The following is a 13007-nucleotide window of genomic DNA, read 5'->3' as shown; positions in this document are numbered from 1 at the left end:
CCGAGGGTTCTCGGCTTTACAGCTTTGCCGAGCGGCTACTTGGTCGGGTTCAAACACCTTTGCAAAGTTCTACAAGTTTGATACCCTGGCTGAGGAGGACCTTGTGTTTGCTCATTCGGTGCTGCAGAGTCATCCGCACTCTCCCGCCCGTTTGGGAGCTTTGGTATAATCCCCATGGTCCTTACGGAGTTCCCAGCATCCACTAGGATGTCAGAGAAAATAAGAATTTACTCACCGGTAATTCTATTTCTCGTAGTCCGTAGTGGATGCTGGGCGCCCGTCCCAAGTGCGGACTTTCTGCAATACGTGTATATAGTTATTGCTTAAATAAGGGTTATTGTTATGAGCCATCCGTTGAGTGAGGCTCAGTTGTTGTTCATACTGTTAACTGGGTAAGGTTATCACAAGTTGTACGGTGTGATTGGTGTGGCTGGTATGAGTCTTACCCTGGATTCCAAAAATCTTTTCCTTGTAAGGTCAGCTCTTCCGGGCACAGTTTCCCTAACTGAGGTCTGGAGGAGGGGCATAGAGGGAGGAGCCAGTGCACACCAGATAGTACCTAATCTTTTCTTTAGAGTGCCCAGTCTCCTGCGGAGCCCGTCTATTCCCCATGGTCCTTACGGAGTTCCCAGCATCCACTACAGACTACGAGAAATAGAATTACCGGTGAGTAAATTCTTATTATATTTATATATATATATATATATATATATATATATATATATATACACACACACACAATGTTTAACATAGATGATATAGATTAACACACAAGTTGAAATGCCTTTGTCCTAAGATTATGTTAAAATTCTAATGTTTACATACTGTATGTCCAGCTCCAAACATTTGTCTTGTTTGTTTTCATATAATCAGACATGGATTTTGCACTTGCTTGTAAAATATACCTGTGCCAGAAACAGTGACACAGAGAAACACATCAGTTTGTAATAAATATATATACACTGCTCAAAAAAATAAAGGGAACACTTAAACAACACATCCTATATCTGAATGAATGAAATATTCTTATTAAATATTTTGTTCTTTACATAGTTGAATGTGCTGACAACAAAATCACACAAAAATTATCAATGGAAATCAAATTTGTTAACCCATGGAGGTCTGGATTTGGAGTCGCACTCAAAATTAAAGTGGATAAACACATTACAGGCTGATCCAACTTTGATGTAATGTCCTTGAAACAAGTCAAAATGAGGCGCAGTAGTGTGTGTGTGGCCTCCACGTGCCTGTATGACCTCCCTACAACGCCTGGGCATGCTCCTGATGAGGTGGCGGATGGTCTCCTGAGGGATCTCCTCCCAGACCTGGACTAAAGCATCCGCCAACTCCTGGACAGTCTGTGGTGCAACGTGGCATTGGTGGATGGAGCGAGACATGATGTCCCAGATGTGCTCAATTGGATTCAGGTCTGTGGAACGGGTGGGCCAGTCCATAGCATCAATACCTTCGTCTTGCAGGAACTGCTGACACACTCCAGCCACATGAGGTCTAGCGTTGTCTTGCATTAGGAGGAACCCAGGGCCAACCGCACCAGCATATGGTCTCACAAGGGGTCTGAGGATCTCATCTCGGTACCTAATGGCAGTCAGGCTACCTCTGGCAAGCACATGGAGGGCTGAGCGGCCCCCCAAAGAAATGCCACCCCACACCATTACTGACCCACTGCCAAACCGGTCATGCTTGAGGATGTTGCAGGCAGCAGAACGTTCTCCTTGGCGTCTCCAGACTCTGTCACGTCTGTCACATGTGCTCAGTGAGAACTTGCTTTCATCTGTGAAGAGCACAGGGCGCCAGTGGCGAATTTGCAAATCTTGGTGTTCTATGGCAAATGCCAAACGTCCTGCACGGTGTTGGGCTTTAAGCACAACCCCCACCTGTGGACGTCGGGCCCTCATACCACCCTCATGGAGTCTGTTTCTGATCGTTTGAGTAGACACATGCACATTTGTGGCTTGCTGGAGGTCATTTTGCAGGGCTCTGGCAGTGTTCCTCCTTGCACAAAGGCGGAGGTAGCGGTCCTGCTGCTGGGTTGTTGCCCTCCTACGGCCTCCTCCACGTCTCCTGATGTACTGGCCTGTCTCCTGGTAGCGCCTCCATGCTCTGGACACTACGCTGACAGACACGGCAAACCTTCTTGCCACAGCTCGCATTGATGTGCCATCCTGGATGAGCTGCACTACCTGAGCCACTTGTGTGGTTTGTAGACTCCGTCTCATGCTACCACTAGAGTGAAAGCACCGCCAGCTTTCAAAAGTGTCCAAAACATCAGTCAGAAAGCATAGGAGCTGAGAAGTGGTTTGTGGTCACCACCTTCAGAACAACTCCTTTATTGGGGGTGTCTTGCTAATTGCCTATAATTTCCACCTGTTGTCTATTCCATTTGCACAACAACATGTGAAATTGATTGTCAATCAGTGTTGCTTCCTAAGTGGACAGTTTGATTTCACAGAAGTGTGATTGACTTGGAGTTACATTGTGTTATTTAAGTGTTCCCTTTATTTTTTTGAGCAGTATATATTTCTCTGTAATTAAAAAAAAAAAAATATATATATATATATATATATATATCCCCCTTCTTGTCCTACTAAAATCACCATATTATATTCATAACAGACTCCAACCACCTTTCTTAAGATACAAAATAAAGCACTCATATAATAATCAAATGAAGTTCAAAACATGAATTGTGTATAGCCAATATACAACCTGACATGTAATGGCTAACTAGTACTGTCTTCAGTATGTTTACTTAAGTTGTACTTTGAATTGGTGCTAAAACACCTGAAAACATGAGATTGATAATAGTGAAACTTAGATTTTTGTATCACTCCTGACAACGGTCTTGTTCAGTATCTGGACTATAGATTTACACTAAAAAGGTATACAGTCAATAGGTCTACCACTTATGGTAGATATGCATTAGGTTAACAGGGTCAAAAGGTAGACAGTTCAACATGTCGACAGGCATTAAAAGATGGTAGACACAAGTTTTTATTTATTTTAAAAAAAAAATCCAACTTTTTCATACTTTACCATCCACATGGACTACGATTGGGAATAGTAACCTGTGCCAAGCGCAGCGGTAGCAGAACAAGGCACCTTGCCAGTTTGCGAGCCATGCGAGGGGACACAGTACACTAATGGGGCTTATTTGTGGCATAAAAGGGACAAAACACCCCAAAAAGTAAAAAAAAAAAAAAAAGTCTACCTTTTTTGTCGCTCTTTTGACCCTGTCGACCATTCCTACTGTCTACCTATTGTGTGTGGACCTTTTGACCTAATGCATGTCTACCATTAGTGGTAGACCTATGGACTGTTGACCTTTTTAGTGTAGATCTAATAATCCACACCCGTCTTGTTTTTATTATTTCTTATCAAGGGAAGTTAACATTCATACAGTATGTTCATTTTTAGTTGTTCTGCCTTTAAGATCTCACTATTAAATAAAAATATTTCAGACATGCTTTGGCAAGTGTGAATAATGGATGTTGAAAAAGAAGAAGCAGACAAGTCTGTCTGTATTGCACCTAGATGAATTGATGCTATTTTGAAGGCAAAGGGTGGTCACACCAAATATTGATCTGATTTAGATTCATCTGTTCATTCATTTTGCAGTTTAATTGATAAAAATAAACTATTAACACTTCTATTTTTCAAAAAAGTATTCTTACTTTGCTGCATTTTTTCAAACTTTTGTATATTACTGTATATTCCAACTTTTGCTCCAAATTAAAGGTACTAGGGTAAGTTATAACTAAGTAAATAGGTAAAGCATTACAACCAACCCCATTCAAGTAAAAACCCATTCTCCTCTTTATTGTTGATTGCTTTGCCCGGGAAAAGCAAAGCAATTCAATTAAAACTGTTGACAATAAACTGCTGTATAAAACGTATGTTGGGCATACATTGTCAGATAAAATGTCTGAAACCAGTAAATATCATGACCATACACCTGTGAGATGTTTTACAGTGTATGGCCACACTGTGGTTTCCTCCACTGGGGAGAAGACATTTTCCCCATTCTTTCCCTGTGTAGAAACGGGAAATATTGGGTGGTCGGAGCAGCAACTCCTACAGTGCCAGAGGCAATTAGTACCCAGTTATTGGATCATTTGGGCATGTTGGAAGATTTTTTATGTCCAACCGTGCATTCATTGCTGATTGGTCGCAGCCATACAATATCCAGTTATTGTCTCCATCTGCCAGTAATCTATGGATCAGGACAATAATAAGGTATGTATGGCTTTAGACATTTGTTAGCGCCTGAAAGAAGAATAGGTTTTGATCATTTTGACTGAAGCAGAACAAGTGATTTGTGAAAGAGCCACAGATTCACACCCACGGTGCTGTCACATGCTGTGGAGGATGGGCTTAATTTACCACCCTGTCATAGGTATAGGTTTTACAGATTTGTTTGGTGGTTCTGCTTATTGTCTATAATCATCTATAATCCATTGTTAATAACTGGATTTACTGTAAGTGCCAGTTACTCACCACTTTGTTGCCCTCAGTTATAGGTGATAATTGATTCCATGACTAGCTTTTTTTCATCATCACCTTAAAATCAAGATCTGAAATGTGCTTTGCTCCAGCCATCTCCTCTAACAAGGCATGAGACAGTCACATTGTTCAGCTGGTGGTAGTATACAAAAAAACTGTGTTTTCATGTTCCTCTTTGGAACTAACTTATTGGTGGATTCCTTTGGGTGCGAAGTGCCTGGATTTCTTTTACTTTGCAGTGTATTTTCTCCTTCTCCTCTAGAGTGACCCAGCAAGTGGGCTGCTTTATTGACCTATTCTCACCATTTTCAAGTGACTCTAGTGGCGGCCTCTTATTGAGTACCAAATTAATCATCCCAAAGCACTTCCTCTACAGCACTGTCACCTTTTGCCATCCTTGAGGAGGTAAAGTTGTGAATCACGATCTGGTTCCTCCTCTGGTAAGCAGCAAACCACCTATTCCACATGCTTGTGGTATGCCTTCAGCATGTTGATATGGTAGTTGCGCTGCTGGCCACCATCCATATAAAATAACACTACATCATTTATATTGCCCAGGAGTTTTTATACTGTGTATGGTCCAGCCCAGGCAGCTTAGAGCCATAGGTGTGCGCAGGGGAGGTGCCTGGTGCGCACAGGCACCCCCTAATGTCTGGCACCCCGATCTCACATGCCTGATGCAGCGATCGCCGAGCAGGCTGATTACTGTCCCCTCTGCGCTGCACCCTGTCAGTACTGCATTACTGACCGGACGCCTGTGTTAATCGAGGGTGCCACTGACAACGGCTTTCAAATTCCCAGCTCCACTCCATGTACAAAAACAGTGTGATGTGACGTGATTACGTCATGCTGCTCGCATGCCCACCTGTCACATGCCCACCTCTCTCCTTCTATGCTATGCCAACGCCAGCCACTGATGAGGATCAGCATGCAGCCAGCGTTCCCTTTAGGAAGACAAATTCAATACTGGCAGACGGCCGGCAGCAGCATTGACACATCACTCATTTTTCCAGCAGCAGCAATACTAGTCTGCGACTGTCAGTGAGTGACTGACTTGTAAGTAAGCTGCTTGCAGCTTGCAGAGGAAAGAGAGTGGGAGCCAACCAGGCTGAGTAGGAGCACTGTAATTGCAGTGAGTGCCATCAGGGGTGTTTGTTTGGTGCACACCACAACATCTGACAATGTATCTGCTTTATTAAGATTGGTACAAGGGTGGATATTTTATATTGCGTTGGCCATCAATAGATGGTGCTAGACACGCCCAAAAGGCGGTGCTAGACACACCCTTCCGACCATGCACCCCCTAATAAAATGTGCTGCGTACGCCAGTGCTTAGAGCTTATTTGATGAGTGGTCATCCAAACTAACATTCTGTTCTACCACAATAGCTGTTAACCACACAAATCCTCATGCAATTAAAATACAGAAGGGACAAGTTCTAAATATAGTTATGATGTATTTATATGCTTTTAAGTAATTATAAGACCTAGATTGGAATAAGCAGTATTTGCAGAGGATAATTTGAAAATGTAATGATATATGTAGTACTTTGAAGTGTCACAGTTACTGTTTTCTCTGTCCATTCCTATCTGACCCCACAGTTCTTCAAGAGTACACAATGATTTTCCTTTGCTCTGTGATTGACTTGAGTTTAGTTAGAGACAAACAAAGCATGATACGCAGATATGCTAATGTTTGTGTACATGAGAGTAAGTTTGTAAAGAGCATATTTTCTTCTGTTATATTGACACCTAAATTCCCTGGATGGAGTATCTAAAATGGGGATTTTTTTCAAGAACAATTTATGCATAAATATGTGGTTTTTTACAGATTCTGCATCACAACAACCAATTCAGCAGAATCGCGACAACAGGTTTGAGGACAGAAGAGCGTTTAATAATCCCAGACCTTTATTTAGCTCTGCAACAAGCCAGCCTCAAGGTACAGTTGTTTATATTTTGAAGGTGTTTAATTTGCTTTTTTGTTGGAATGTGTAAAGCATACGCTTGTCAGACCCTGTCCACTGTGCTACCTTGAATACCAGCATTGTGAGCTTAATTAAAATACACCTTGTAGGTCGAAGCATGAGAGAGATCACTTTGGATAAGAATATATGGTTCCATTCAAAGCAAAAAATAATTATTGATCTTAATCCAGTTGAACATACCCGTGGATATTTTCCATTTTGTATGTATACATTTTGCATCTGATATGTATAATAGAAAACATGGTACAATGTAAAACATAGAGAGGATGTAAGAACCTCATCTCATTGTGTACTGTTGTGGAGCACAGGGCCGTAACTAGAGGGGGGGGGGGGGGGGCTAGGGGGGCACGTACCCTTGGCGCCGGATTTGAGAGGGCGATGAGACGGCGCACTCCTTCATTCCACCCGCCGTGGCTTTCACCCACTTTGACCGCCGCGGCTTCCGCCCGGCTCCCTTTCACCCGACGCGACTTCCGCCCGGCTCCCTTCCACCCGCTGCGGCTTCCGCCCGGCTCCCTTCCACCCACTGCGGCTTCCGCCAGTGTCCTTCCACCTACCGCGGCTTCCACCAGCTGCTCCCCCTTTCTGACGCTGGACTCGGGGTCCGACCTCTGAACGGGATCTGTGGGTCTCCCCTCGGCAGGCTCCTCTGACGGGAAACTTTCGCAGCAGTCTCCAGCAGCCCTGAACAGTGCACACAGGCCTCCCCCGTACCTGGGAACAGGGGGAGGGACACAGTGCAGCAGCGTTGACTCTGAACGAGGGGGAGCTGTGACAGAGAGAAGAGATTTACGAGGTATGTTTCTCTAACGTCCTAAGTGGATGCTGGGACTCCGTAAGGACCATGGGGATTAGCGGCTCCGCAGGAGACTGGGCACAACTAAAGAAAGCTTTAGGACTACCTGGTGTGCACTGGCTCCTCCCACTAAGACCCTCCTCCAGATCTCAGTTAGATTTCTGTGCCCGGCTGAGCTGGATGCACACTAGGGGCTCTCCTGAGCACCTAGAAAGAAAGTATATTTAGGTTTTTTATTTTCAGTGAGATCTGCTGGCAACAGACTCACTGCAGCGAGGGACTAAGGGGAGAAGAAGCGAACCTACCTAACAGGTGGTAGTTTGGGCTTCTTAGGCTACTGGACACCATTAGCTCCAGAGGGATCGACCGCAGGACCCGACCTTGGTGTTCGTTCCCGGAGCCGCGCCGCCGTCCCCCTTACAGAGCCAGAAGCACGAAGAAGGTCCGGAAAATCGGCGGCCGAAGACTTCGGTCTTCACCAAGGTAGCGCACAGCACTGCAGCTGTGCGCCATTGCTCCTCATGTACACCTCACACTTCGGTCACTGATGGGTGCAGGGCGCTGGTGGGGGCGCCCTGAGGGCAATAAATAACACCTTGGCTGGCAAAATATACATCATATATAGTCCCAGAGGCTATATAGATGTAAAATTACCCCTGCCAGTATCACAGAAAAAGCGTGAGAAAGTCCGCCGAAAAGGGGGCGGGGCTTCTCCCTCAGCACACTGGCTCCATTTTCTCTTCACAGTGCAGCTGGAAGACAGCTCCCCAGGCTCTCCCCTGTAGTTTTCAGGCTCAAAGGGTTAAAAAGAGAGGGGGGGGCACTAAATTTAGGCGCAATATATGTATACAAGCAGCTATTTGGGGAAAAATCACTCAGTTATAGTGTTAATCCCTGCATTATATAGCGCTCTGGTGTGTGCTGGCATACTCTCTCTCGGTCTCCCCAAAGGACTTTGTGGGGTCCTGTCCTCAGTCAGAGCATTCCCTGGGTGTGTGCGGTGTGTCGGTACGGCTGTGTCGACATGTTGGATGAGGAAGGTTACGTGGAGGCGGAGCAGAGGCCGATAAATGGGATGTTGCCCCCTGTGGGGCCGACACCAGAGTGGATGGATAGGTGGAAGGTATTAACCGACAGTGTCAACTCCTTACATAAAAGGCTGGATGACGTAACAGCTGTGGGACAGCCAGCTTCTCAGCCCGCGTCTGCCCAGGCGTCTCAAAGGCCATCAGGGGCTCAAAAAAGCGCCCGTTACCTCAGATGGCAGACACAGATGTCGACACGGAGTCTGACTCCAGTGTCGACGAGGTTGAGACATATACACAATCCACTAGGAACATCCGTTACATGATCTCGGCAATGAAAAATGTGTTACGCATTTTCTGACATAAACCCAAGTACCACATAAAAGGGGTTTTATTTTTGGGGAGAAAAAACAGCCACTGTTTTGTTCCCCCATCAGATGAATGAATGAAGTGTGTAAAGAAGCGTGGTTTCCCCCGATAAGAAACTGGTTATTTCTAAAAAGTTACTGATGGCGTACCCTTTCCCGCCAGAGGATAGGTCACGTTGGGAGATATCCCTTAGGGTGGATAAGGCGCTGACACGTTTGTCAAAAGGTGGCACTGCCGTCTTAGGATACGGCCACCTTGAAGGAACCTGCTGATAAAAAGCAGGAGGCGATCCTGAAGTCTGTATTTACACACTCAGGTTATATACTGAAACCTGCAATTGCCTCAGCATAAATAGTGCTGCTGCAGCGTGGTCTGACACCCTGTCAGATAATATTAATACGCTATGACAGGGATAATAATATTTGCTAACATTGAGCATATTTAAGACGTTGTCTTATATATAAAGGATGCACAGAGGGATATTTGCCGGCTGGCATCCAGAATTAATGCAATGTCCATTCTGCCAGGAGGGTAGTAGAAACCGGGCAGTGGACAGGTGATGCTGCATTTAAAAGGCACATGGAGATTCTGCCTTATAAGGGCGAGGAATTGTTTGGGGATGGTCTCTGGGACCTCGTATCCACAGCAACAGCTGGGAAGAAAAAATTTTACCTCAGGTTTCCTCACAAAAGCCTAAAGAAAGCACCGTATTTTCAGGTACAGTCCTTTCGGCTTCAGAAAAGCAAGCGGGTCAAAGGCGCTTCCTTTCTGCACAGAGACAAGGGAAGAAGGAAAAAGCTGCACCAGTCAGCCAGTTCCAGGATCAAATATCTTCCCTCGCTTCCTCTGAGTCCACCGCATGACGCTGGGGCTCCACAGGTGGAGACAGGTGCGGTGGGGGCGCGTCTCGGGAACTGCAGGGATCAGTGGGCTTGCCCACAGGTGGATCCCTAGGTTCTGCAAGTAGTATCACAGGGATACAGGCTGGAGTTCGAGACGATTCCCCCTCGCCGTTGTCTCACATCAGCCTTGCCTGCTGCCCTCGGAGAAAGGTAGTACTGGCGGCAATTCACAAGCTGTACTTCCAGCAGGTGAAATCAAGGTACCCCTCTTTCAACAAGGCCGGGGTTACTATTCCAAAATGTTGTGGTACCGAAACCAGACGGTTCGGTGAAACACATTCTAAAATTGAAATCCTTGAACACTTATATACGAAGGTTCAAGTTCAAAATGGAATCGCTCAGGGCGATTATTGCAAGCCTGGAAAATTTCAGGGTATCACTGGACATCAAGGATACTTACCTGCATGTCCCTATTTACCCTCGTCACCAGGTGTACCTCAAAATTGTGGTACAGGATTGTCATTACCAATTCCTGACGTTGCCGTTGGTCTGTCCCCGGCACCGAGGGTATTTACCAAGGTAATGGCCGAAGTACTTATCCCGTACTTGGACGTTCTCCTTATAAAGGCGAGGTCCAGGGAGCAGTTGTTCGTCGGAGTAGCACTATCTCGGGAAGTGCTACAACAGCACGGCTGGATTCTGAATATTCCAAAGTCACAGCTGGTTCCTACGACGCGTCTACTGTTCCTGGGTATGGTTCTGGACACAGAACAGGATAAAAAGGGTTTCTCCCGGAGGAGAAGTCCAAGGAGTTGGCGTCTCTAGACGGAGACCTCCTAATACAAATACAGGTATCGGTGCATCTATGCACGCGAGCCTTGGGAAAGATGGTAGCTTCTTACGAAGAATTTCCATTCGCCAAGTCCCATGCAAGGATCTTCCAGTGGGATCTGTTGGACAAGTGGTCCGGGTCGCATTCTCAGATGCATCGGCGGATAACCCTGTCTCCAAGGGCCATGGTGTCGCTGTGGTGGTGACTGCACATCTTCTAGGGGGCCGCAGATTCGGCATACAGGACTGGGTCCTGGTGACCACGGATGCCAGCCTTCAAGGCTGGGGGGCAGTCACACAGGGAAGAAACTTCCAAGGCCTATGGAAAAGTCAGGAGACTTCCCTACACATAAATGTTCTGGAACTATGGGCCATTTACAATGCCCTAAGTCAGGCTAGACCCCTGCTTCAACACCGGCCGGTGCTGATCCAGTCAGACAACATCACGGCGGTCGCTCATGTAAACCGACAGGGCGGCACAAGAAGCAGGATGGCGATGGCAGAAGCCACAAGGATTCTCCGATGGGCGGAAAATCATGTGTTAGCACTGTCAGCAGTGTTCATTCCCGGAGTGGACAACTGAGAAGCAGACTTTCTCAGCAGACACGACCTCCACCCGAGAGAGTGGGGACTTCATCCAGAAGTCTTCCAAATGATTGTACACCGTGGGGAAAGGCCACAGGTGGACAGGATGGCGTCCCGCCTCAACAAAAAGCTACAAAGATATTGCGCCAGGTCAAGGGACCCTCAGGCGATAGCTGTGGACGCTCTGGTAACACCATGGGTGTACCAGTCGGTGTATGTGTTCCCTTCTCTGCCTCTCATACCCAGGGTAATGAGAATAATAAGAAGGAGAGGAGTAAGAACTATACTCATTGTCCCGGGTGGCCAAGAAGAGCTTGGTACCCAGAACTCCAAGAAATGATCTCAGAGGACCCATGGCCTCTGCCGCTCAGACAGGACCTGCTGCAGCAGGGGGCCTGTCTGTTCCAAGACGTACCGCGGCTGCGTTGGACGGCATGGCGGTTGAACGCCGGAGCCTGAAGGAAAAGGGCATTCCGGAGGAAGTTATCCCTACGCTATTTAAAGCTAGGGAAGAAGTGAACGCAAACCATTATCACCGCATATGGCGGAAATATGTTGCGTGCTGTGAGGCCAGTAAGGCCCCAAAGGAGGAATTTCAGCTAGGTCGTTTTCTGCACTTCCTACAAGTCAGAGGTGACTATGGGCCTAAAATTGGGTTCCATTAAGGTCCAGATTTCGGCTCTATCGATTTTCTTCCAAAATAGAACTGGCTTCACTGCTTGAAGTTCAGACTTTTATTAAGGGAGTGCTGCATAGTCAACCCCCGTTTGTGCCTCCAGTGGCACCGTGGGATCTCAACGTAGTGTTGGATTTCCTGAAGTCGCATTGAGTTGAGCCACTTAAATCCGTGGAGCTACAATACCTCACGTGGAAAGTGGTCATGCTGTGGGCCGTGGCGTCGGCCAGGCATGTATCAGAGTTGGCGGCTTTGTCATACAAATGCCCTTATCTGTATTCTATATGGATAAGGCGGAATTGAGGACTCGTTCCCAATTCCTTCCTAAGGTGGTATCAGTTTTTAATGTGAACCAACCTATTGTGGTGCCTGCGGCTACTTGGGACTTGGAGGATTCCAAGTTTTCTGGACGTAGTCAGGGCCCTGAAAAGTATATGTTTCCAGGACGGCTGGAGTCAGGAAAACTGACTCGCTATTTATCCTGTATGCACCCAACAAGCTGGGTGCTCCTGCTTCTAAGCAGACTATTGCTCGCTGGATCTGTAGCACGATTCAACTTGCACATTCTGCGGCTGGAATGCCGCACCCTAAATCTGTGAAAGCCCATTCCACGAGGAAAGTGGGCTCTTCTTGGGCGGCTGCCCGAGGGGTCTCGGCTTTACAAATTTGCCGAGCTGTTACTTGGTCGGGTTAAAACACTCTTGGAAGAGTCTACAAGTTTGATACCCTGGCTGAGGAGGACCTAGAGTTGCTCATTCGGTGCTGCAGAGTCATCCGCACTCTCCCGCCCGTTTGGGAGCTTTGGTATAATCCCCATGGTCCTTATGGAGTCCCAGCATCCACTTAGGACGTTAGAGAAAATAAGATTTTACTCACCGGTAAATCTATTTCTCGTAGTCCGTAGTGGATGCTGGGCGCCCATCCGAAGTGCGGATTGTCTGCAATACTTGTATATAGTTATTGCCTAACTAAAGGGTTATTGTTGAGCCATCTGTTGAGAGGCTCAGTTGTTATCATACTGTTAACTGGGTATAGTATCACGAGTTATACGGTGTGATTGGTGTGGCTGGTATGAGTCTTACCCGTGATTCAAAATCCTTCCTTATTGTGTCAGCTCTTCCAGGCACAGTATCCTAACTGAGGTCTGGAGGAGGGTCTTAGTGGGAGGAGCCAGTGCACACCAGGTAGTCCTAAAGCTTTCTTTAGTTGTGCCCAGTCTCCTGCGGAGCCGCTAATCCCCATGGTCCTTACGGAGTCCCAGCATCCACTACGGACTACGAGAAATAGATTTACCGGTGAGTAAAATCTTATTTTCTCTGCCTGGCAGACAGCTCCCCCTCTGCAACGTGTGTGTGTGTGTGTGTGTGTGTGTGTG

General features: G+C 46.6%; 1 protein-coding gene across 3 annotated transcripts in view; it reads left to right on the top strand.

Moving 5' to 3' along the window:
* The window catches only part of LOC134927810 (mediator of DNA damage checkpoint protein 1-like), an 840332-nt gene that overhangs the window by 762831 nt on the left and 64494 nt on the right, over positions 1-13007 (top strand). For all 3 annotated transcript variants that reach the window (XM_063922788.1, XM_063922787.1, XM_063922786.1), the window contains one exon: positions 6352-6462. In XM_063922788.1, coding sequence (XP_063778858.1) covers positions 6352-6462 — 111 coding nt within the window. The remainder of the gene's footprint in view (positions 1-6351; positions 6463-13007) is intronic.

This window comes from Pseudophryne corroboree, chromosome 5 (assembly GCF_028390025.1).
Source record: "Pseudophryne corroboree isolate aPseCor3 chromosome 5, aPseCor3.hap2, whole genome shotgun sequence".
NCBI lineage: Eukaryota > Metazoa > Chordata > Amphibia > Anura > Myobatrachidae > Pseudophryne > Pseudophryne corroboree.
The sequence above is the reverse complement of the archived record's forward strand: the minus strand, read 5'-3'. Positions and strand labels throughout refer to the sequence as shown.